This window comes from Dermacentor variabilis, chromosome 1, assembly GCF_050947875.1.
Source record: "Dermacentor variabilis isolate Ectoservices chromosome 1, ASM5094787v1, whole genome shotgun sequence".
NCBI lineage: Eukaryota > Metazoa > Arthropoda > Arachnida > Ixodida > Ixodidae > Dermacentor > Dermacentor variabilis.
Window position 1 is genome coordinate 156,968,856 of NC_134568.1, and position 27,010 is coordinate 156,995,865.

At 48.7% G+C, this 27,010-nt stretch overlaps 2 protein-coding genes across 5 annotated transcripts in view; one reads left to right on the forward strand and one right to left on the reverse strand.

Moving 5' to 3' along the window:
• LOC142587325 (uncharacterized) overlaps nt 1–27,010 on the forward strand; it is a 231,116-nt gene that overhangs the window by 135,589 nt on the left and 68,517 nt on the right. The window lies entirely within an intron of this gene.
• Nucleotides 1–27,010, reverse strand: part of LOC142587313 (tachykinin-like peptides receptor 99D) — an 837,205-nt gene that overhangs the window by 13,158 nt on the left and 797,037 nt on the right. For both annotated transcript variants that reach the window (XM_075698214.1, XM_075698220.1), the window contains 2 exons: nt 24,871–25,086; nt 23,158–23,308 (listed from right to left, as the gene is read on the reverse strand). In XM_075698214.1, coding sequence (XP_075554329.1) covers nt 23,158–23,308; nt 24,871–25,086 — 367 coding nt within the window. The remainder of the gene's footprint in view (nt 1–23,157; nt 23,309–24,870; nt 25,087–27,010) is intronic.

The following is a 27,010-nucleotide window of genomic DNA, read 5'->3' on the forward strand; positions in this document are numbered from 1 at the left end:
ATATAGTATTTAATATAGCAATGCGTTTCGCGAAATAACCGATAGCCTTTAGCACTATGACTGTCTTAAAAGGTCACGTGTTTGGCCCAGTTGGCGAGAGACACACAATCATTCGCTTCTCTCCGGTCTTCAACGTGATGGTGCAAGCTTGAACGTATGCCCTGGATGAGATCATCGCTGAAGTGAACAAGCGAGAGAGTCGGTTTGGCCTAATACTTGGATCACCGGCCACACTGGTCCAGCTCTCCAAAAAAGCAAAAATGTTTCCATGGCGCTGACTACGCGCAGGCGGTGAGCTACTGCGTGATATATATAGTTAGCTGGCGGATATTGGAGCAAATAACATCGTAGAACTGGCGTGTGAACAAAACGAGCAAAAAGACACCGTAAGTTCTAAGTTTGAAGACCCGAACACTTGGTTAATAATGTTTCTTCTCTGACAGCTTGACCATCCCGTTGTTATCGTTTAATTGCAAAGTTTCGTCCCATTAGTTTATTTGCATATCAGGTAACACACCTATAAGCGCTGCTTATTCACGCGTCGTACAAGGCGTAAAATAAGTTGTTTGAATATGGAAGTGGATTATGACGCAGTCGGATTTGGCGAATGTTATGACGCCGATTCTGCATTTCGTTTTTGTTTCGCCTCCCGGACTAAGCGCTTTCCGCCGGTGATACCGTCGCGCTGTGCGGCGTTTGACAGCAATCAAAGACGTCCACGTGACGGCAACGCCATGATAAATGAGTGGAGAAAGTGTTTCGCGTGGTCAAAGATGAGCCGGAGAGATTAAGTTGCGTATTTTCTCTAGAATTTCTAAAGCAATAGTTTGCACGTGCATTCCTGCATGCGTGCATGCGTCCGGAGCAGTTTCGTGCGCATGATGTGACAGCTGAGCCGTGCAGACATTGGCTTTGCGATGCTGCTACTGCCACCTGTGATGTGTGAGCGGCACAAGTCGTGCTTTTCTTTCTTTTTCTTCTTTTCCTTCTTTCTTGACTGCAATATACTATACTGTCTACTAATCTTAAGTTCTTCAGTTTTGCAAAGGGAATGCCAAATCGAAAAAAAGGAGGTTATATTATTTTTTAACTATCGCGCGTTAGTTAATTCTGTGCCGAGAACCGCCATCAGCGTTGCGTACGCGGTATCCCAAGAAAGCGGGACACACGGAAAGAAAAGTAGCGAATAATAGCCACCATCAATCGGACGACCGTGTATTTGCGAATCCAGGCAAACGAGGCGAGCGGAGGCGTTAACTGCGCGCATGCCTGCTGCGCTGTTGCAAGACGCGCACGTGGCTACGGCCACTGCGCGCGCAAAGTGGCGGATGCGTCGGAGGCTGGCGTGGACGACGGCCGGCGCAGGTGGCGCCCATTGCTTGCGCGGCGTGCCACGAGCAGCAGCCCTGGGCGCTGCGGGACGCGGGTTCGGCACCGAGTTGAGATGCAGGCCGCCGCCTCGGCCGCAGCCGAACCCAGAGGCGAACGGGGTCACGTCCCCCGGGGCCGCCGCCACCAGCATTCCGCGGCGCCGAAGAACAACGCCACCGGCGCTAAATGGCTCGGCGGTAATAGGGCGGCTCGCCGCCACGCGCGCCTTGCTCACACGCTTTTACGCCAGTCCGCATTTCTAGCCGCATTCTTTCTTCTTCCGCCCCGTTCTGCATTACACCTCTCGCCTGCCGCACTTTCCGGCGCCAAGCCCGACAGCGGGTACTTCTCCGGTTTCGGAAATCAGGAGTCGTAGCAGACTCCCCCAGCACCGCCCGGCTCCGCTCTCGCCTTCTGTTTCTCTTTTGTTCTCCCCAAACTTTCGGTGCAAAGACCCGTTGCTTGATATAGGGTGAGGCACAAATTCTATTCCGGGTGCACGCGAGAGTGAAAAACAGAGCGCCGCTCGATGTGTCCCATTCAGAAGGGAGTTCTTTCGATCGCCAGGCGGCACTCCGCATACGCTTGACGCTGTTTGCACACTCCTGATTTCGGCGAGAGCAACTGACTGTGGAAATCAAGATGGGCTACGCAAGCAGGAAACTGAAATGCGAGGAACAGAAAAAAAAAAAGGAAAGAGGAAACTAAGATTACCGTCTACAAGCGTACAGGCCCGGTCCAACGTAAATATGTGAACCTAAGTGTCCATAAGGGGATTACGAACGTGAACACCTTTAACTAAACAGAACTCTCAAAGATTGCTATATATATATATATATATATATATATATATATATATATATATATATATATATATATATATATATATATATATATATATATATATATATATGAACGAGAAAGAGGAAATTATTTGCAGTTCGTATTTGAAATAAAGAAACGATAAATTAATGGAGATGAAAGTGGATGAACAAACTGGCCGCAGGTGGGGAACGATACCACGTCTTCGCATTACGAGTCTGATGCTCTTGCCAATTGAGCTACCGCGGCGCAGTTTTACCATCCACTTTCTGGGGTAATTATGTTTAATTCGTAGATTGAAATATGTGGCGTAAAATAATTAATTTAATGAAGTTAATTGCCGTAATTACTTTAATTATTCAATTCAACATTTTGATTTCTCGTGGAAGTAATGGCCGCCTAATCGAGTAATCTAGATCAAGGGCTACAATTGTGCTATCTGCCATAGGTAATCTTTAAAAGAAATGGTGCAGCCAAATAAAAGGAACACCTTCTCTCTCTCTACAATATATATATATATATATATATATATATATATATATATATATATATATATATATATATATATATATATATATATATTATACACCTGCTATTTGGATCGGACCGCTGGTACGATCTGTTGGGAACTCGGCGCTGACGCCCGTGGTTGTACCTGGGTCGCAAGCCCCAAGGGTAGCGTTGGCCTGGCGGCCTGGGGTACAACTGGAAGCATCCGAAGGTCCCGGCAAAGCATGAGTCGACTGGTAACAACGAAACAACTTGTTTATTTTAACATCGCAAAGAGTTGGCGGTCAGGTTTGACCGAAGTAGAGAGACGGGAGAGCACTTCACTCAACAGAAGAAATCGGAGCCCTCCTTTTGGCGTCCGGGGGCAGCTGTTTTTATACTCTCGCAGTTGAGGGCAAGAAGGAACCCCTCAAAAGACGAGCACATGAATGTACAATGGGCTAATGGTGACGCACACTGTCGTGGCGATGCCGTAGCACCATGTCGAGCACGATCTCGTAGCACCCTGTCGTGGCGCTGCCGGTCGGACACAATGACTGTAATGAGAGGATGGTCCCTGCTTTGGCATCGCCTGTTTCGGGCACAATGACTGGAATGAGATCCCTGCTTTGGCATCGCCTGTTTCGGGCCCAATGACTGGAATGAGATCCCTGCTTTGGCATCGCCTGTTTCGGGCACAATGACTGGAATGCGAGGATGATCCCTAGGCGGTCGCATCGCCGCAGTCGCGCCTGGAAACACCTGGCGATGAGTGTTGCGGCGACGACGATCGGGCCAAAATGTCTGCCGCCCCGCCGCAGTCGCGCCGGCAAAACCACGTGTCGCAGGCGAAACGCAACAGACCGCCCCGCCGGGGGAAGGAGATCCCGATGGACAGGGGACTGCATCCGCTGTCCGGAGGGATGTCGCTCGATGATGCTCATAACCGAAGTCGGGCGTCCCTCGACGTTTCTTGAGCGCAGCGCACAGAGAAGGCCTCGTTCTCTTGTTCAGGTTCGCACGGGACACTGCAAAGTGACTTCGGGAGAGTTCACATTTTTGTTCTCGTTCCCGGCAAGCGTTAGAACTACGCTGAAACTCAACCGCTCAGTCAGCAAGCACGGCACAACCCTCACTAAGCCCTGCCAGGCTCTTTCCCCTTTTTATACCACTGCCTAGTTCCTTACAGTAGTCTAGCATCACTCAGAACGCGTCCACAAATTGAAAAATTGCACTAGAAAGCATATCATCACTTTGAAACACTAAACAAAAGCAATATGTTAAAAAAAATCCTGCCTCAGGAAGAAAAACATCAGTAACAAACAATTTTGAGGCTGATTCCTACGTTAGGGGCTTCGACTTAAGCCATCGGCGTTACCGTTGAGACTCCCCTTTTTGTAACGCACCTCAAAGGAATATTGTTGTAAAGCGAGGCTCCAGCGCAGGAGGCGGCCATTTTTGGGAGAGATGGTCTGCAGCCATTGGAGAGGGCAGTGATCCGTCTCAATGATAAACCTCGAGCCGGCTAGATAGCATGACAATTTCTGAACGGCCCACACGAGACACGCACACTCTTTCTCGGTGGCGCTATACGCCTGCTCACGACTGGTCAGCTTACGACTAGCATACAGGACGGGGTGTTCTACTTCTCCCTTTTCCCGTTGGCACAGTACAACGCCCATGCCTCGCTCACTAGCATCGCACTGAACAATGAACCCTTTTGTATAGTCTGGCGATCGTAGCACAGGCTGGCTTGTTAGGGCACTCTTTAGGGCGCTAAAAGCTCTTTCCTTTGTCTCGTCCCAGACGACTGTTTGAGGCTCTGTCTTTCTTAGAGCATCCGTCAGGGGAGCCGCGATATCAGAGTACCTAGGGATGTACCTCTGATAGTAGCCGGCGACACCCAAGAACGACCGAATATCGGTCTTGGTGCGCGGTTGCGGAAAGTCTCGCACAGCGGCCACTTTTATTTCAGAGGGGCGGCGACGACCCTGACCAATCACGTGACCGAGGTAGACAACCTCGGCCTGTGCTAACTGGCACTTAGGAGCCTTTACTGTCAAGCCTGCTTCGCGCAGGCGGGTTAGCACTGCCCGCAAGTGTGTCATATGCTCAGACCAGGATGCGGAGAATATCGCTACGTCGTCTAGATACGGTAAAGCGAATTCTTGCTGTCCCCGCAACACTTTATCCATGAGACTTGAAAAACAGTATGGCGCGTTCTTCAAACCAAAACTCAACACTTTAGGACGGAATGTTCCCATTGGTGAAATGAACGCCGCATACCTACTAGCCTCTTCTGTAAGTGGAACCTGCCAATAACCCCTGACAAGATCTAGGGTGGAAATAAACTGAGCGCTACTAACTTTCTCAAGGCGCTCCTCGATGTTAGGGATCGGATAAATTTGATCCTTAGTGATGGAATTAAGCCTGCGGTAGTCGACGCAAGGACGAGGTTCCTTGCCCGGTACCTCAACTAAAATCAAAGGGGAGGTATAATCACTCTCACCTGCCTCAATAACACCGAGCTGTAGCATTTTCTTTACCTCAGCCTCCATAATATCGCTCTGGCGGGGTGACACCCGATACGCCTTGGATCGTACTGGCTCTGGGGAGGTAAGTTCTATATCATGAGTAAGGACAGAAGTCCTACCAGGCCTCTCAGAGAACAGACCTTGAAACTCTTGTAATAGCTGGTGTAGTTCGGTTTTCTGCTCGGGCGACAGCGGTGCTTTACTGATAAGGTCACTAATGACTTGACCGGTGTCTTCCCTGTTCGTCACTGAGCCTAGTCCCGGAAGCTCAACCGGAAGCTCTTCAGGAACGTTTACCATCATGCACACCACTGCTTCCCTTTGTCTATAAGGTTTGAGCAGATTACAGTGGTAAACTTGCTGTGCTTTCCGCTTTCCTGGCAGACTTACCACGTAGTTAACGTCCGACAGTTTCTGAACAATTCGTGCTGGGCCCTCCCACTGCACGTCTAGTTTGTTGTTTAGCGATGTGCGCAATATCATGACCTCATCGCCCACCTCAAAACGACGGGCCCTGGCTGTCCGATCATAATAAACCTTGGCCCTCTGCTGGGCCTTTGCCATTGCTTCACCTGACAACTCCTGTGCCCTTCTTAAGCGTTCGAGGAGCTTAAGTACGTACTCCACCACGACTGGGTCGTCGCCCCTACCTTCCCATGATTCTCGAAGCATGCGAAGCGGAGACCGAAGCGAGCGACCGTACACCAGTTCAGCTGGCGAAAACCCCGTAGCCGCATGCGGCGCGGTTCTTAACGCAAACATCACCCCAGGCAGACACAGCTCCCAGTCAGTTCGATGTTCAAAACACAACGCTCTCAACACGCGCTTCATGACGGAGTGGAGCTTCTCAACGGAATTCGACTGTGGGTGGTACACTGAGCTGTGTAGCAGCTTTACCCCACACCTTTCGAGAAAAGTTGTCGTCAAAGCGCTAGTAAACACTGTGCCCTGATCTGATTGGATTTCCGCAGGGAAACCAACTCGCGCAAATATGGACAGTAGTGCATTAACTATCTCAACTGAGCTGAGTTCTTTAAGCGGCACTGCTTCAGGGAACTTTGTCGCTGGGCAGATCACAGTCAAAATGTGTCTGTACCCCGTGGCTGTTACCGGCAGAGGTCCCACAGTATCAATAACGAGCCGTCTAAAAGGCTCCGTTATGATAGGTACCAATTTCAACGGCGCCCTCGATTTGTCCCCTGGTTTGCCCACCCGCTGACAAGTGTCACATGTCCTCACGAAATGGTCTGCGTCCCGAAAACACCCTGGCCAATAGTACTCTTGCAAGAGACGGTCCTTAGTTTTCTTAACTCCTAGGTGTCCGGACCACGAACCCCCATGCGACAAGCGCAACAGATCCTGACGATAGCATTGAGGCACGATCAGCTGATCGAACTCCACTCCTCTTCGGTCTAGATACTTCCGGTACAGGACTCCACCTCTTTCCACAAAACGCGCAGTTTTCCTGGCGATACCTTCTTTGACATTGCAGCGCACGTTTTCCAGGCTGCCATCCTTTTTTTGCTCGGCTATCAAAGCCGACCGGCTGACTTTTAGCAACCTATCAAGTCCGTCTGACGTAGGCGCGATGAGCAAATTAGTAGATAGCTCTTCTAACTTTCCCGAATCGGGATTTTCCTCTCCAGTATCTGGCGCCTTCAACGCTACAGACTCAATTTTATTCAGTTCGGGCGTGCTCTGAATATCAGCTTGCTGCGCCTCTGACCCTTTTTCGTTGTTTGATAACGTCGGCCCCGCAACTACCGCCTTTGCAGCGAGCTCCCGAACCTTCGATCTGGTTAAGGCCTGAACACTAGCTTCACCAAACAAAAGCCCCTTCTCGCGCAGGAGGTGATCGGACCTGTTTGAAAATAGGTACGGGTACTGGGGTGGCAGCATAGATGACACTGCCGCCTCTGTCTCAAGCGCTCCGAAAGGTCCTTCAATAAGCACCCTTGCTACTGGCAGACACACGCTATGAGCTTCCACGGCTTGCTTGATCCACGCGCACTCGCCCGTGAACATATGGGGTTCTACGTAAGACGGGTGAACTACATCCATCGTAGCTGCGGAATCGCGAAGCACTCGGCACTCTTTCCCGTTCACGAGGAGGTCTCGCATGTAAGGCTCGAGAAGCTTCATGTTCTCGTCCGTGCTGCCTATTGAAAAAAACACAACTTTTGGTGTTGTTTCCGGACACTGCGCCGCAAAGTGACCCGGCTTCTGGCACGTATAACAAACGCCCGCTCGCCTCATCTCGAACCGCTTTCTGCGTTCGGCTTCGGCTGCCGCCGTCTCTTTACGTTTGGTCGGACTGCTTTCACTTGCATCCTCACTACGCGTGTTCCCCTTTGCTCTCATGGGTGTGAACTTCGGCCTCTCAAACTTCGAGCCAAATTCACCCTTTTGACCGTCCTTAGCTCCGCGAGCCCGACGCGTCACAAACTCCTCGGCTAGCTCAGCGGCTTTAGCCACCGTACAAACGTCTGGCCTATCCAAGACCCAGTATCGCACGTTCTCCGGTAACCGACTATAAAACTGTTCTAGCCCGAAACACTGCAGAACTTTATCGTGGTCACCAAACGCTTTCTCTTCTTTGAGCCACTCCTGCATGTTCGACATAAGCCTATACGCAAACTCTGTATATGACTCACTTTTGCCTTTCTCATTTTCCCGAAACTTCCGACGGAACGCCTCCGCAGACAGCCGGTACTTTTTTAGCAGACTCGATTTTACTTTGTCGAGATCCTCTGCTTCCTCTCTATCCAAGCGAGCGACTACGTCGGCCGCCTCGCCGGGTAACAAAGTGAGCAAGCGCTGTGGCCACGTTTCCCGAGAGAACCCCTGCTTCTCGCACGTTCGCTCAAAGTTAACCAGGAACAAACCAATGTCCTCTCCAAGCTTAAACGGCCGCATCAGGTCAGTCATTTTGAACAATACGCGTTCTCCTGCACCGTGTGCCTGACTTCCATTACGAGCGCGTTCCATCTCTACCTCAAGACGCTTCATTTCCAAAGCGTGTTGACGGTCACGCTCTTCTTTTTCTTTCTGCTCTTTAAGTTCGCGCTCCTGTTTCTCTTTTTGCTCTTTAAGTTCGCGCTCCTGTTTCTCTTTTTGCTCTTTAAGTTCGCGCTCCTGTCTTTTTGACCTCTCCTCAATAGTCTCAAGGCATTCCGACAGCTCGTCATCCTCAGCCTCTAACTCAAGAATAGCCTTTAGCAGTTCAGGTTTTCTTAGTTTGTCTGAGACATCCAGACCCAACTCTCTTGCAAGCTCCAACAATTTCGGTTTGCGCAACGACTTCAAATCCATGGCTGCTCTGAATGCTGCTTTCTCTACTGCTTACTATTGTCTTGCCGCAAACTAACCCGGCAGCAACGACAACCACAATTACCAGCTCTGTTTCTAACACTAACAAAAGCCTGGCAAAGCTCAGAAGAAAGTCCCGCACTCACCAAACCTCGCAGGCAGGAATTCCGCGCAGTCGTTCCGCTGCAGGCAACCAGTCGTCACACAGGGCTCGTTGCACTGCTCCCGGATCGTCGTTGAGCTGCTCAGCATACAGTCAACTGCATCTCTTTGCTGCTGGCCTCCGTTGTCGCGATCTCACCGCTGGCAGACAGTTGTTTGAAGTCGGAGGCGATCTCACCGCTGCCAACCGATATTTGGATCGGACCGCTGGTACGATCTGTTGGGAACTCGGCGCTGACGCCCGTGGTTGTACCTGGGTCGCAAGCCCCAAGGGTAGCGTTGGCCTGGCGGCCTGGGGTACAACTGGAAGCATCCGAAGGTCCCGGCAAAGCATGAGTCGACTGGTAACAACGAAACAACTTGTTTATTTTAACATCGCAAAGAGTTGGCGGTCAGGTTTGACCGAAGTAGAGAGACGGGAGAGCACTTCACTCAACAGAAGAAATCGGAGCCCTCCTTTTGGCGTCCGGGGGCAGCTGTTTTTATACTCTCGCAGTTGAGGGCAAGAAGGAACCCCTCAAAAGACGAGCACATGAATGTACAATGGGCTAATGGTGACGCACACTGTCGTGGCGATGCCGTAGCACCATGTCGAGCACAATCTCGTAGCACCCTGTCGTGGCGCTGCCGGTCGGACACAATGACTGTAATGAGAGGATGGTCCCTGCTTTGGCATCGCCTGTTTCGGGCACAATGACTGGAATGAGATCCCTGCTTTGGCATCGCCTGTTTCGGGCCCAATGACTGGAATGAGATCCCTGCTTTGGCATCGCCTGTTTCGGGCACAATGACTGGAATGCGAGGATGATCCCTAGGCGGTCGCATCGCCGCAGTCGCGCCTGGAAACACCTGGCGATGAGTGTTGCGGCGACGACGATCGGGCCAAAATGTCTGCCGCCCCGCCGCAGTCGCGCCGGCAAAACCACGTGTCGCAGGCGAAACGCAACACTGCCGTGGTTGCTTAGTGGCTTTGGTGTTGCGCTGCTAAGCACGAGGTCGCGGGATCAAATCTTGGCCACAGCGGCTACAACACCCGTGTACTTATGTAGATTTAGATGAACATTAAAGAAACCTACGTGATCAAAATTAACCCGAAGTCTCCCATCACGGCGTGCCGCATAATGAGATCGTGGTTTTGGCACGCAAAACTCCACAGCTTAGCTTGTGTGTGTGTGTGTGTGTGTGTGTGTGTGTGTGTGTGTGTGTGTGTGTGTGTGTGTGTGTGTGTGTGTGTGTGTGTGTGTGTGTGTGTGCGCGCGCGGGCGACATTTTAACAAGTATAAATTTGCACATATTTGCGAGTATACACATGAATTAGAAGGTGGTGTTTGACGGCCTTCTCACTTCTACTATATGATCACACAAATATGTTATGGTAATCATCATTCCAATGCGCACCGGGTGAGAATGCGTAATAGCGCTTTCCATTCAGAGACGGGATAGCAAAGCTGAGTCGCAGCGAGACTAGGTTTCGGAGGTGCACAGGCAGCTGCGTTGGGAGGTTTTGTATTTCTATTTAGCATGCCTTGCTTCGTGATGCGCCAAACCAACAGATCTCCTTTTTTTTTTTTTTGCCAGGCCATATTCGGGACAGAAGGGCTGGCACTGCATGGGTATTTCAGATGCGTGTATACCAGGCACATTAGCTAAGAGGTCGTCGCAGGCAACGGCCACTGCCATTGCTGCCGTCATTCTTCATTGACGGGAAGATCCAACCGTCTTCTTTTTTCGAGAGAATGATTGTGAATCACTCAGGCCTCGCACAATAATTGTACGCGATCAGAGTGAAGCATTGCTTAACTTTAAAGGCGGCCTTAGAGTCACTAAACAATACCTCTTCGATAAGTAATTTATTGATTGACTACTTAAAGAGGGATATAAAGAAAGCAAATAGGAAAGGTAAGAACGTTAACCCGAGAACCTTACGAAGGGGAAAAATAGAATACAGAAATGAAAACATAAAGAAAGAAGGGCTACTTAAGTTGTCAGCCCAACATCAAGTGAGACCAGCTTGTCACCGTGAGTCCGAGCACGTATCTAGAAACTTTTCAGTGCTTTATGTTAACGCGGAAAACGAAATTCCTTTGCAGATTTATTTTGCTGGTTGCCAAGAGACTCGTGGTGGAAAATAAGGTGTAACCTAGTTTGTAACTCCCCAGACCACGTTATAAAAAAAGAAAACGTAGTTAATACTAATAGCAAAACAAAATTCTAACTGGAAACTAAGAACGAGCAGAGGATTACACAAAAGTATCGGTTCTGCGTCATTTTAATATCGTTTACTATTACAAGTTGCCGGCGCGCATGGTCTGGCGAAACAATAAACCTTAAGTAAAGATAAAGTGTAAATTAGGGTCTGTATTCACAAAACGTCTCTTTCATAAGCGCATAAGAAATATCGTCTCACAAGGACATGCTGCTGCTGAAACCTTTATGACAGAGGATCGGTTGAACGCAGTCGCTCGTGGCGAGAAAGTCTTGCACCACGCTGTTTTCAAGAACCCCTCGCAAGGTGTCGCCACCAGTGCTGCTTCTCCCATGCTGACTGACGTCCCGAGTAGCAAACACAGGGTGGCCAGTAGGGATCTGACGAGGATAGGAATTGTGAGCGCGCACGGCAGTCTTTAAAATTGGGGGAAAAACCGCGCAACTCTCCGTGGCACCGTTCGATGCATACGGCCAAAGTAACCAGAGCAAGGTAGACGGTGCAACTTTTGATCAGACACGTACATCTAAAACAGTCGCGAGAGCCACCCGTAAAGGAACATCGGATGACCGAAGTTATAATCCTCATGAAAGAAAATAGTACGGTCTCTCCCATTGTAGCTTTTTGGGCGCAAAACCGCATCCATTACTTTTACTACAAATTACCGGGAAGTTTGTAACATTAAATCGTTCTTTTTTTTTCGGCTATCGGAAGGGATATTTCGGTGCAGGGTACGAACGGGGCAGGCTGACATGTCTGCGTGAAAGCGCGCCGGTAGTCGTGTCCTGTCGGCCGCCAGCCGTAAAAGAAGGCATTCGGAGAAAGTACCTCTGTTGTTTTCGTGGATATATACCGCGGCTCTGGAAAGGACAGAGAGAAAGGAGGACGAAATTAAATTCCGCTTTGTTCTGGAGCGAATATAGAGAACCGGCATTTCTGGACACAGACAGTCCGAGCCCCAGAACAAGGCACGGAAAAGCGGCCGAGGTTCCTGAATTGTTCATCAGGAAGTCAGCAGAGAACTCTGAACTGTCGAGAGGGGGGCCACCGAGCCTTAAGGACCGACTCTCGCGAGCCGCGGCCCTCTTCCCCCTGCCGCTCGCAGCGAGCGGTTTTGGAAGATGAGACTAGCGGAGCCCAATGAGAATCATCAGGCAGAGACACCGCGCGCGGAGATGGCATGCCAAGCCTCTCCGCGGGCCGCTGCGCGCTCTTTCTTATCGCAGAGACGGCGGTTCCCCTTCGGGACTCGACGAGGCGAGCGTCCCCACAGCGCGCTGGGGCGCGATCACGCGAGCGTCGCCGGGGGCGGACTGGCGCGGCAACCGTTTTACGGGCTCCTCGCTGATTGTGCCGAAACAACGCCCTGTCGCCGGGCAAGCGGGCCTACCGTGGTCCCTCCCCGCGAACAGGAGTCGGGACAAACGAAAAGGAGGTGTACAGGGGGAAAGATCCGGGGAGCCGGCGGGGCATTTTTGTCCCCGGAGGCATAAGTATGTTTCGGTGTGGAAATTGCGCCTTCTGAGCCTTCCGATGGTGTGCGAGAAACTAAAGGGCGAGAAACGACCAAGGGCACAAGGTGAACAGATCGAATGAGACAAACAGCGAAACAACAGCAGTAACAACAACAAAAAAGAAGCGGAGAGCAAGGGAAGGGAACACATTAAAGGAGTGGAATGGGAGGCCACTGCGCTGAGAATCTGTAAGCGAACTTCTCCACGCGGATGGGAATGCCGCAGCTATGGGGGGTGCACAGATTGCGCTCGAAACGGGATTAAAGTGTGGCCCGCCCTTGCGAGACGAAGCAGCGTTGCAGACTCCGCGCTCGGCTGCTCCGCGCACTCTCCGATATAGGCACGTGGAGAAACTCGCCTTTGGCTGTTGAGAACGTGGCTGTTCATCTGTGGAACAAAACAGAGCTACCAATTTTCGCTACGCGGCTTTCGCAAGAGCAACGAACAAAACGATCGATAGGTGGGCTAGTTTTCAATGGATTATAACAAAACTTCGAGCGCTAAAGGCACACGGTACGCAGAAAAAGAAACACGCACCCGACGCGCGTATGGTGTGTGCCTCTTTCTCGACGTCCTGTGTGGTTTTAGCACTCGAAGTTTTTATATTAATGCAACGAACAAGTACCCACACATTCTAGTGTGGTGCGTTTATGCGCTAGACAGCACACTGTCTAGCGCAGTGTGTTGACACCCGAATAGCGGTTAGCAGTGCTGGGAGAGGGGACAGTGCAAGGACTGGAACTATTTACATTTGTGCACCATCATGGATGCAAACAGTTTATTTTATCTTGCCTTCTGATAAAAAAACAAAAAAGAATAATAATTCTTGACGATTTAGACTTTTCTCGTCAACCACAAGCCTTTGCTCAAGCGGCACTTGCACGAAGCGCCGACTAATGTTACACTAACGTCTAAAGTAGACGAAGTGCATTTATCAGCACAAGCAATGAGCTAATTAAGGGAAAGAAATTCGGTGGTGATATAGCGGTAAATTACGTCGCATCTCTTTGAGGTACGGGATTCCATTAATTGAAACCGCGTTCACCACATTTCGAAGTGTTGTTCCGGACGGCACTAGACACACGTCCTGCCTCTTCGAGGAGCGATGTGCGACTGACGGTGGCCGGAAGCAGACCACCGTCAGTTGCACTATATATATATATATATATATATATATATATATATATATATATATATATATATATATATATATATATATATATATATATATATATCATAAGGCGCTAACAAGGACACAAAGGACAACACAGGGGAGATTACTTGTACTTACTACTTGAGAATAAGTTAATTATAAAATAATGGAAATTAAAGTGGTTGAACAAACAACCTGCCGCAGGTGGGGAATGATCCCAAGTCTTCGCGTTACGCGTGCGATGCTCTAAGCAATTGACGGCGCCGCGGTAGCTCAATTGGTAGAGCATCGCACGCGTAATGCGAAGACATGGGATCGTTCCCCACATGCGGCAGGTTGTTTGTTCAACCACTTTAATTTCCATTAATTTATAAGTAATTTATTCTCAAGTAGTAAGTACAAGTAATCTCCCCTGTGTTGTCCTTGGTGTCCTTGTTGGCGTCGTATAATATATATATATATATATATATATATATATATACGTGTGCGTGTGTGTGTGTGTGTTTCACGTGACCGGCTTTCCACATTAAACACACTTACATATATTCCCATTTCCTACTCTGACACGCCCAATTCCAACGCATTAAAGTGCCACCGCAAGTTGGAGACTACAAACGGGTGTGTTCAACCATAGCTGACAGAGCCTTATACGTACGGTGTCACCCTCATCGACTTCAAAGCCACTCACACACTTAAGTGTTCCTTCCAACTAGCCCCAAAGCAAGTCTTAAGTCTTAATTCCCTGTTGAACTCAGTCTGCACCAGCGTCCTGGGATTCTCTCCTCTGTCAATGGGCAATTGTTAAATTTGTCAAGCCGGCTCGAGAACGCTTTTTTTAGCCCCGCTCTAACACGGACAGTCACGTCGAAGGTGCCTGGTGGACTCCTCGCCGATGCAATTGTCGCAAGGTGGGATGTCGGCTATTTCAACTGCAGCCCGTTGCACCGCGTTAGTGTGCGCACGTCCTTCTTCTCCCTATTTCCTAAATTTATTCTCTCACTCTATCATCTTTCGTTCGCTTCACCCCTTTACCCCATCACAGGGTAGTCAGCCGGTATTTACACGGGCTAACCTCCCTGTCTTTCCACCTCTTTTTTTTTTCTCCTTGCACTCCTCATCGCTTCAATCTGTGCGTTGCGTGTTGCGTGCCGACTTACGAACGTCAAAGTTGACCTGGACACCATAAATTAAGCATTTGCCTTTCCTGTGCCTCAATGAAAGGAGCTGCCTTTTCGGAGATAGTCATTCCTCATTCTGGCACCGAAATTACGAACAAGAGGCTGCAGAGGATTCTTTAAAGACAAGACGTGTTGAGGGGCCCAGTGTGCTGGAAAGGCTCTTCTTCGTGCCAATAATCGATTGACTTAGCACAACGGCAATTGAGTGTGCACGTGCTTTCGTATTCACTCTTGACTACTGAATACAAATTGAGTTTCTATTCGCGCTTAAGAGGAAGCTTCAGCTCCAGGGCTGCTATTTAAATACATGGGAACGGAGAAATCGTTTTCCTCGGTAAACACTGCACCGAATTTGATGAGGTTTCATAAAGAAAGTTCCAATCTAGTGACTGTAGAAGGCGGAATATTGATTTGCGCCGTCCATTCTTTAATAAAGATTGTTGAAAATTGCAAAATTTCAAGAAACCAAGCTATCACTTTTACAACTCTGTAACTAAGCAATAAAAATTATAACGCAATTCTGTAAACTGCACCTAATAACACGCCTAAAGCGAACAAAATAGATGCCTAACACAACGCTCTGAAGTTTAGTATGACTATGCAAATAGGACTTTTACAAAACTTACTTAAGCTTTGTAGCAAGTTCACGCAAACTGTATATTAAGATACAAAAGTTTTCCTCTTGAGATGCTCCAACAGATGCAGTTTACAGAACTGCGATACTTGTTTTTCGTGTACAGCTACAAGTTTGTAAACTTCGTGCTTCTAATAATTTGAAACTTACCAATCTTTGGCAATCTTCTAAAGAAAAGAAAACCTTCCAGGCGTTTAATTAATATGCTGCTTCTACTGTCACTGGAATTTAACTTTCTCTCTCGAATGCAAGAAATTTTATTCCAATTGGCCCTGTGGTTGATTCATAAAAGCATTTCTGTGTTTGAAATGTAGGCTGTGTCTGTCCACATTGAAACTGGAAAAGCTTCAAGGCTGCGTCAGTTTTTTTTTAGTTTAAAGTTACTGCAATGATATTCAAAATGGGGGAAACTTGACAACATCAACGTTGCTGTGGGCTTTAAGGGGAATGATAAAGCGTTCCTTTCCCCACTGCTGTCATAATGACTGCAAAAAAAAAAAGCACTCGTGCCTAAGCAGCTGCGGGAACTTTCTAAATTATGCAGTGCTTGTGTCAGCTATATTATGCAGCTTATTGTCGGAAACTGATAATTATTGAAATGATTTGGGACAGTGCTTAGGAACATGTTTACGCCCAAAGAATAAAAATAAAAATAAATATAAGTCCCTCCTTCCCCTTACTTAAAACGTTCTACAATAACCGCGTGAATATTGTGCGCGTTTTCGCAGAATTAAAACATTTATCACCATCCTCATCATTCTGCCCGTATAAAATATCGATCCGCCCCCATGCGTGCTCCCACGTTAATGCTTTAAAACCAAAACACCACAACATTCTCTTTTGCTCGGGTGTCACTTATAATCCGTTAAAACTATTCCACGTGCTTTGCTACGAACTCCATCATGAAGCAAAAAAATAGAAAACATAAGAAGCTATTTTCCCTAAAATATTCCTAAATCTCACGAAAAGTAACTGGCAAAACAATCCTTTCTAGGCTTTACCGTCAAGAAGAATAAAAGGAGAGAAAAACACAGATTATCTCTTGTCATGCACGATAACACGCTTTCCTGGCGATTAACATTTCATATACGTCTGGACGGACGATAAATTGTACAATAACAGGGGGGTGAAGATTATGAGGAAGCGCTACCGCCGGTCTGCATGGTATCGCACTGGTACCTTAAACCGACACAGAGATCATCATGAAGCTTTATGACGCGACACTGTACTTTGGATTTGTTGGTACTAGTATTGAAATGTAGGGTAGCAAACCAGGTGCACCGTGGTTAACCTCCCTGCCTTTCTTTCTCTCTCTCGTATATATAGCATCTATTGCTTAATGCAACGTGCAGGAATTTCGTTTTAAAAGGTGCTCGTTATTATTCGCATTTCGGCTTTTTTCCAGCGCCTATTGCAACACAAAGCAAGCGTCCAGCGGCATGCAACCGCCGTCTTCTCGTTGTGCCAGGGAAGAGCATCGCGGTAGTGCTAGAGGGGCGACTGCGCAGCCGACTCGTAAAAGGGTTGCTTCATTTTCGAAGAGTAGGATTGGACAATACAACAACCATGTTCTAAAAGGCAGATGCCAAATGCCGCATTAACGAAAGGATAAGGCATATGACAAATGCCGTATTAAACAAAGCATTATTCCTTTATTTTTACCTTTTGAAAGCACTTGCCTTCCGTTCCTCTCTTATACCAGTGCGTATTCGCTATACCGCCCTTACTTATCGCTGTTTCCAGCATAGGATTGCATCAACACGAACGCGACAACAAATAGAAAATTTCCATAGAAAAAGAATCCGAGGATATCTGAGCAATTCTAATGAGTTGTGAATGTGAAATCATTAATATCCAATTGAGCGGCGCTGATCGGTCCTTCGAGTTTTGCGCTGCGAGTGATGTATAATAGCATTACGTGTTGCCCGAGTCAGCAAGTAGCATCAGCCTGCGGTGCCACCCTCTCCCCAATCCCTCTCCTGTCACGCAACCCCTGGCGCGCACTGTCGCAGCAGCAGGTGTTTCGTCCGCTCTTCCGCACTGCTCCGTCGAGGAGCGCTCGTGCCGAGAGCGGGAGCGAAGGTGCCGTGGCGTCGCGGCGATTCCCTCTCCCCTCACGCAACCCCTGGCGCGATACTGTCACAGCAGCAGGTGTTTCGTCCGCTCTGCCGCACTGCTCCGTCGAGGAGCGCTCGTGCCGAGAGTGGGAGCGAAGGTGCCGTGGCGTCGCGGCGATTCCCTCTCCCCTCACGCAACCCCTGGCGCGATACTGTCACAGCAGCAGGTGTTTCGTCCGCTCTGCCGCACTGCTCCGTCGAGGAGCGCTCGTGCCGAGAGTGGGAGCGAAGGTGCCGTGGCGTCGCGGCGATTCCCTCTCCCCTCACGCAACCCCTGGCGCGATACTGTCACAGCAGCAGGTGTTTCGTCCGCTCTGCCGCACTGCTCCGTCGAGGAGCGCTCGTGCCGAGAGCGGGAGCGAAGGTGCCGCGGCGTCGCGGCGATTCCCTCTCCCCTCACGCAACCCCTGGCGCGATACTGTCACAGCAGCAGGTGTTTCGTCCGCTCTGCCGCACTGCTCCGTCGAGGAGCGCTCGTGCCGAGAGCGGGAGCGAAGGTGCCGCGGCGTCGCGGCGATTCCCTCTCCCCTCACGCAACCCCTGGCGCGATACTGTCACAGCAGCAGGTGTTTCGTCCGCTCTGCCGCACTGCTCCGTCGAGGAGCGCTCGTGCCGAGAGCGGGAGCGAAGGTGCCGCGGCGTCGCGGCGATTCCCTCTCCCCTCACGCAACCCCTGGCGCGATACTGTCACAGCAGCAGGTGTTTCGTCCGCTCTGCCGCACTGCTCCGTCGAGGAGCGCTCGTGCCGAGAGCGGGAGCGAAGGTGCCGTGGCGTCGCGGCGATTCCCTCTCCCCTCACGCAACCCCTGGCGCGATACTGTCACAGCAGCAGGTGTTTCGTCCGCTCTGCCGCACTGCTCCGTCGAGGAGCGCTCGTGCCGAGAGCGGGAGCGAAGGTGCCGCGGCGTCGCGGCGATTCCCTCTCCCCTCACGCAACCCCTGGCGCGATACTGTCACAGCAGCAGGTGTTTCGTCCGCTCTGCCGCACTGCTCCGTCGAGGAGCGCTCGTGCCGAGAGCGGGAGCGAAGGTGCCGTGGCGTCGCGGCGATTCCCTCTCCCCTCACGCAACCCCTGGCGCGATACTGTCACAGCAGCAGGTGTTTCGTCCACTCTGCCGCACTGCTCCGTCGAGGAGCGCTCGTGCCGAGAGCGGGAGCGAAGGTGCCGCGGCGTCACGGCGATTCCCTCTCCCCTCACGCAACCCCTGGCGCGCTATCGGCCAGCAGTCGTTTCCTTTCACCCGCTCTGCTCCGTCGAGGTGCGGCTCGTGACGGTGGCGTCACAGCCAATGGCAATGAGAGCTCAGGACGCCATTTCGCTGCTACAGACGAGAGAGGCCGGCTTTTTCGCTGAATGGGCCATCTGACACTTCCGTATAAAAAAGTTCCGTGGTGTGATCTTTGTAACCACTGCCGAATTCTACGATTACGTTGTACTAGAAAAAAAGTAACGGCCTTTAATATATCAATTGCTGGTTCCAAAAAAGATTGTTAAGGTGAAGCTATTGGTCAAGTGTATTAACTCCGTACGCGGTGTCGGGAGTGACATATACGCTCCGTATCACGCGATTTGCGCCCTAAAGCAAAAGCCCACGTGCTTTGAATGATACGGCCGACAGTGTGCCGTGAAGCAATGGTATAAATGCTGTCGGCAACGTGATGGGGCGTAATACGTCCAAATGCAGTATATAACGGCATATGTGTGGAACAGCGGATCGCGCTGCGAAGGAGACCTGCTTATCTAAGAGGAAACAATGGCATTCTATGGCTGTCGCACGATGAGGACCATTGTCTGTGGGCAGAAGTGCAATATTGCACACTTTCTAGACACTTATAGCTTCGAACATAATCATGATTCGTGATGCCTGTTTACAGACATATCTCAGTGGGTTTTTCGCGCGTTGGATGGATGCATGGAAGCCCCCTACGGGGCCAAGACTTGGTCCCCGAAGTGGGGACTTCGCAGTGAGGTATGCCATCTTGACTGGTCTGCTTGATCTGTTCCACGTAACGAGGGACATCGCGTTATTCCAAGATAAATAGCTTTTCCCGTGATAACTGTCATTACACAATATTCATTGCACCGTTTGAGCATGTTATCTGGGTTTAAGTTACGTGTCTGTGGAGGTAGTCGTGTAGGCGAACGCGGTGACATGTTGAGAATGGTGAGAAAGTTGAGTCATGGTGGCGAGCGACCACGACCAGATTTGAGGTCCGACTATTTTGTCGTGGAAGCGCTCTTTTATTTCCCCAGTCAACCTCCACGAGAATATATTTCTTTCTTTTTCTACATGTGCAACACACTAAGGAAATTTTTACCCTTCACGTGTTTTCTTATGTCCTTAGCTTCTTCAGAGTATTGCAAATGCATGCGCACTATGCAATGACTAAGGGAACTTAGATCACACGCTCTGGCGGTGTCCCGCGTTACGCGGCGACGAAAGCAACACTTCTTCGCGTTGCGATGCAGTTCTACGCAGCCCTAACCTCGGCGAGCAGTTATGGGCTGCCCAACGGGCCGGCGACGTGGCGGAGGGGCTCGGGCTCTCTGTGCCGACGTGGGAGCTGCGCGCTACCACACCCGCGCCCTAAGGCCTACAATAAAGTCCATCCATCCATCCATCCATCCATCCATCCATCCATCCATCCATCCATCCATGCATCCATCCATCCATTCGTCCGTCCTTCCGTCCATCCATAACTCAACCCCTTACAGCAATAAAAAGTGTTTAAGTGAAGTAACACACCCTTATGAAAGGGTGCTTTGTTGCTATTACACTCTTTCTCATAATGGGTATTTTGCCGAAATCGCACCCGACGTTTCCTTTTTTACATTGACATCTGCTATCCGCTTTCCGCTAGTCGTTTTGATGTCTGCCCTTGGCGATGGCGTCCGTCGCAGTAATCCCAAAGTTTGCGTGGCGTTTATATATATATATATATATATATATATATATATATATATATATATATATATATATATATATATATATATATATATATATTTATATATATAATGAGGCACGCAGTATACTCTTTCTGAATTTTAACTGTGTATTTACAGCTCGCCAGTCGAAAGCTTTACCTTTCAGCTACTCCGTCTTCCGTCTTCTTTATTTTTCATCGCATTTATTACAGTAAGAGGTAGTCAAACAAAACATTACCCAATTGTTCAAAATTAGAATGGCGGGCACAAAGCCAGTCACACACGGAAAAGGCACTGTTCATACTTTGGTGGAAATGCTGGTTCCGCTTTAGAAGGATGGTAAGGATAAGCATCTCACCGAAAAAATAAGGTCGAAATCACATTTATCAGAAACATGCTTATGATGAATGTCTTGACCACTCCGACGATGTTTTCCAAAAGGATAATACAGCCCCTGGAGAGCGCGATGGCGCCTAAACTTTAACTGCTTTGCTAGGCTGACGCTGCGCTCTCTGAACCAGTACGAAGGCGCAACAATTTAGGCAAAGCCAGCATTAAGATATGAAAAGCAGGATAGGCGAGAGGAGGGCAAAGTAGTTGTATCTCCCCACTTTACGACCGGGGCTTGCCACTTCCCCAAAAAATGCTGTGTTGTTATGGGCAGGAAATCGCTCCGCACGCACCTGTAAATGTTTACTTCACTCGATACTGCCCAACACAGCACAAGACTGACTGCGTATCATATTACCCCTTTGCCGATGTTAAACCAGAAGGAACATGCGCCTGAAGAACTATGGTTGGCTGACGCGCTATGATTCGCTGACGCTTGGCAGCTAATCTTAAAAAACAGCACTGAGCTGAAATAATTTAAACAAAGCCAGTGGTAAAAAAAATGCAAGGCAGGTTAAGAAACAGAAGGAACAGCCTTGTCTCTCTACTTTACCACCTCATATATGAAGCAGCAGGATAGCATCGGTGACATTACACTCTGACCATTTGAAGGGATTCAAAATGACTGAATGCAAAATTCTGGGAAGGAAGCGCGTACGGCTTTTTACTTGCTTGCAATGTTGAAGTTAAATGCTGTATTATGCGCACATAACACCCTGTTAGCACCCGAAAAATAATAACTAAGGGTGTTCTGCTAACGAGTACACCAATTTTTAAAAATTATGTTACAGGGTTTTACATACCAAAACCACTTTCCGATTATGAGGCCCGCCGTGGTGGGGAACTCCTGAAATTTGTACCACGTGGGGTTCTCTAATGTGCGCCTAAATCTAAGTACACGGGTGTTTTCGCATTTCGCCCCCATCGAAATGCGGCCGCCGTGGCCGGGATTCGATCCCGCGACCTCGTGCTTACCAACCCAAAACCATAGCCACTAAGCAACCACGGCGGTACACCATTTTTCAAAATTATTTCAAGAAAGGTAAGAGTGTATAACGGGTGTTTCGGACGTCCAATCCAACCCCTAGGGTGTAATTTTAGCACGTGTGTATATTACTCGCGGACGGGAAAAGGAAGTAGCCCGACTCTCTCATGGGCTCGTGGGTTGGCGCAGAATAGACACTGCATAAAAAAATGACGACACGCAGATATACTAACGGCGTTAAGCAAAACGGCGTTAAGGTGCACTAATGGTGATTAAGCCAAAGTTACGACTATAGCTTGGCAGGCCTGAGAACTTCGTTTATTTGATATTTTTTTGTCTCAAATGAACGTTCAATGTTGCTTCAAAGCATTTAGCAGGAAAATATAAATTGAAACTTTCAAACAGTTTATTAAGGGCAAGTTGCAAAATGGTGTTCAGTGTGACAGCAGAGATATGTTGAATTGGTAATTGAATAAAAAATCCGTACCCCAAAAAGCTAGCTCCTAAAAATCTTGTTTACTCTAGATATGTCGGACTAACGAACAAAAAAATGTTGCCCGTTCTTTGAAATCCTTGGTCATTCGGTGACTGCTATAAAAAATTCATTTAAATGAGGTAGCTTGTTCGAGAAAAATTGCGCGTAAATTGTCCATAGATCCAGTGAGTAATAGCCTTTTTGACACACTCGTAACAGTTCTTATCAGAATCTGAAGACTTTGCAAAACTCCGGTATTCCCAGTGAAATTTATTCAGTGGGAATGAAATTCCAAGAATAAGCAGTAAGGCCAAAACATAGATATCAGTAGGAGGAGGAGCCTTGAGAGAGAGAGAGAGAGAGAGAGAAAAATAGAAGCTGCATTTGTTGCTCCTTTATTCACTTACAAATGTTTTATGCATAGGCCGGGGCCACGAGAGGGCCAGTAAGAAACAAAGTGCCCGTTTCTAAAAGGCCGCTCTCCTAGCCGTGGCCTTACAGTTTCGGTTGAATATGCGATGAAACTGCAGTGTAGCGGGTACAGATAAGTAGTGGACAATAAAAGGCGACTGTCTCATTAATTTCTCTCTGTTTCCGCTTTCTTCTGTCATGCTTAGTTAAATATCTCTGTCCTCTCTTTTCAATTGAGCGAAGTTGTTATTTTTTTGTAGCTGTAGTATTTTTGCAGGTCACTCTGTTCAACTGCATACACCTCGTGATTTACCGTTTCTTTAGAGCTCTTTGTTTTTTCATTCCTTCGTACCTCCCGGATATCGATCTATCTATCTCCGAGTATTTGCAGCATTATGCTTGAGGGCAACAACAACACGCAGACAGGAAGCTGTGCGCCATGGTCGGTGGCACGCGAAATCACATGCACCGACGCGCTCACCTTTCTTTTCGATTTGATGGCTTCGATCTGCTTGGCTGTGCACTCGCCAATGCTTTGGCTCCCCCACAGCTCACGGCCAACGCGGAAGTAGGTGAAGGCCATCGATGTCACCGGTATCATGTAGGTCACAATCAGGATCACCACGTTGTACCTGCGTGTGCGAAGTTGCAGTATAGCACGCGCCTAATTCGTACGAAGTACAAAAAAAAAGAGACAACCATTCCACTCTGTGAAGATGAAATGGCAGCGACAGCTGAACACACTCAAAGCTCTCAAACGAAAAGCAAAGTGCTTCTCTGCTATGCCATCTTCACAGAGTGGAATGGCTGCCCGGGCTCGCGATTGTCGTTTTCGTTCAGCATCGCGGGAACGTACTTCATCGGTGGTAGTTTCGTGCCGGCGCCGTTTTCATTCTCGTTGCTGTTCCCTCTGGCGCTCGTCGTACGTATGTTGTTCTTCGGCTGTACAAACTATACGTGTCCGCCCCTACGGAAGGTTCGTCATATACAGCTCTCGCTGTAAAAATTTATTTTTCATTTGAAATTTTGATATGTGGAGAAGAAAACGTCATATGCAGAATACTACCTCGAAGCCCCAAAAGCCAAATTATAGCGATACCTGTTGCTTACGTGATTCGCGTCTTTCGAAAATTAACTCGTATACCTCCTGCACCGCATCTCGAAACCACTATAGGCTTGCTCAATTACCACTGATGGAAGCATGAAGACTCATTGGCATATCGATCGTTTACTGACACAGTACCCAAATTAAAGCTGAGTCTTTGCGTTTAATGGAAAATTGCGCAGCCAGGGCATGCAGCAACTGCTAAACGCTGAAGCGCCACGAAACAAGACGCGGAGACGGTAGACTAGAACATCGGTTGCTTTCGATTGACTGTGTTTTGGATTGCTTATGTGCTCGCAAATAAATCTTGTGCAATACTTTGTTTGATCAATTGCAGTTGTTGCTTGCAAATATGAAGCCTAAGGTGAACAACCTGAGTCAATAGGTAATACACGTCACCACGTTGTGTTACTGGCATTTGTAGATTAGCAGTGTGCATGTGATTTCTATTTATGTATACTAATTCTTTTTAATCACCAGTGTAATCTGTTATTGTAGCAAGAACGCTGCTTTTTAATCACTATATATAGCAGCGACTCTCGTATTATCTTACCTGCACTATAACGAAAGGGATCGTGTTGCCTGAAACTGGTAGGGATACCTACCTGTTGGCTAAAAAGGACGGCAAAGAAGAAGAACAGGAAACTCATTCTCTGGCATGTCATTCTCAGCACTTGTAGGATTAACCATCAGAAGAGATTGTTATAAAAACGTTCTGCGAGGGCACGCTTCCCTCCAGCATGAATTTGTCTCATTGTGGTTGTCCTGCGCACTCACATGATGCACAGCAGAAACCTTGCAATGTCAAAGAACGTCTTCCGCTGTAACCAGAAATCACATTCTATGTTTCTTCATCTGGAACTGCAACCGAAAAGTGATCGTTCTAGGTGAAGGGCATATGACTACGACTAATTAGCGCTAGTAAATAAGCTACCAGAAAGTTCACAGGTAAAATCCCTCGTGGTCACATGGGGGGACATTTACGCGGTGGCTGCGCTGTGCTCACCGACGACGATCTGAGTTGAACGCAAAGGACCTTCGGCGTTGGACTTTCAAAAAGCCGAAAAGATATGCATGGGCTACACTCACACGTATTCGTCGTGGCTCTCGGTGACGTCACCGTCGGGCCAGAAGATGTAGCATATGACGCGAGAGTCGCCGTTGGCGAAAATCTCTGCCTTGGTGGTCGAGTAGAGTATGTTGGGCAGCGAGAGCAGGCTGCTCGCCACCCAGATCCAGATGGCGATGTTCAGCGTCGTCGCCCTGGACATCCGAGGCCGCAGTGGACGCATGATCGCCATGTACCTGCAGGCAGGCCCATCACCGTGAGACGGCACACAGCGGCACCGAAAGCGACCCGAAAACAAACATGCTTTCAAAACAAAACAAAAAAGGAACACCATTCGCGAACCAAATGTTTCATTAATCGTCGTTATATGTCGACTGGACATTTTTTTTTAAACCAAAGGAGCATGCTGCTGCTCCTTTCGAGTAAACGAAACCTTTCTTGTATTATACTATTCTTATCTTTTCTTTGTATTGCATTATAGTATACCTGCGATTCTTACCGCTACTTGATTCTGGTCTAACTGCAGAGATTCTGTGGCCGCTCTCATCCGAACTACTTGCTGTACGTTTGGGATCAAGTTAGTTGCTGATGCTCATCAGCCGCTATTGGCAAATTTTTGTTATTAGTTTATTATTTTTACTATATAGTTTGGGTTTGTCATGACCGAACTGCCGAGGTGGATCATGACCCACTGCCAACGCTCGATGCAACTCCTACCCTCTGCCGAGAGTGCAGTGGGTGGGTGGGTGAGCGGAGCTTCCGAAAAGCGCGTGTAAATCTGTCCGCAGCTGGTGCCCCAGGGAGGGCAAGCACTTCCAGCTTGCGGTGCACCATAGGTAAGCACTCTTCAATTTCGCGACCAAGGCCTGCGCGCGGGCCTTGTCCGGTCGTGCTGGCCACAGCACAGCAGTGACGACGCAGGGAGGAGAGGCCCAGCACTCAGCCAATTGCTTTATCATTGATTGCCCAGAAGGCCCGTGTCTGCGATGCCGACACTTTCAGAACTGCCTGCCGGTCGCAGAAGCTTTCGCAAGATCCTTCAACGTCCCCAACGAGATTTGGCCGGAAGTGCCAGGTTATAGAGGCTTTTACGTATCAGCCTCTGGCGCCTATCAGCGTTCTTCGCCTTTTCGCTGCTGCGGCGACCAGGAAGTTTGTCGTGCTCTCCGAAGCAAGCACAAAACGAGAGCAGACCGCATAGAAGATATCACAGCTGCCCGCTTTGCTTCTGTGCAACAACACCTTCAGTTACCCCGAAACTTGCTTCGTGAGACGAGATTACCGCCGACCAGAGTATTCTTTTGATGTTGATAGCAGGTTCGGTAACAAGGAACTCGCTGGCCATTCGCAGTTAGTGCCTCCGCTTTGTAGCTTTGTTTTTACTTATCTATTCGGAAGGTTGGAGCTGTGGTGGTAGCGCTGCAGAGGATAAGGCGCACATGTTGTAATTGCATGCATTGCTTGCAATGGAGTTCAGCCAGAAGACACCCCCCCCCCCCCTCGCTTATATATAGTGAATCACAGGATCCGGCACAGCAATATTTCGAAGAATTAGAAGTAGTCCTGTTAGTTTTCCTGCGCGCTTCTATTCTCTGAGTTTATATATATATATATATATATATATATATATATATATATATATATATATATATATATATATATATATATATATATATATATATCCACAGATTGCGCGAAAATGTTGCCTGTTCAAAGGCATCCTGTCCAGGATTGCGCACGAGCCCCGCGCCTTGGAGACCTACAACAGGGAGAGGCACGAAACTGTGCCCGTGGGATTCTGCTCAGGACCAATAACCCTTTTATCGTCTTCAGAATAGCCGTGAGACTACGCGCAAAAACGATTGGTATACACAGGCACTCTTTCGAAAGAACAGAAAAAAAAATATTCACGAAGGGCGATGTTCATTAGCCACTTCTGCGAGCCCGGGAGCCAATAGCACAGATCATTACGCGACTAGCGCTGTCCGCGCAGCCGGTTTTGGTCGTGGGCTCCGCGCCCTGAGCAGGCGCGCGCCTCATTAACAACGCGTTGCGCACCCAATATTCATTGTCTTCTGCCATACCTCCCGAGACAAATTGACCGCGAATCGCCGCTATTCAGGCGCGATGGCAGATGGGGTGCCCGCGGAAATGGCGCGA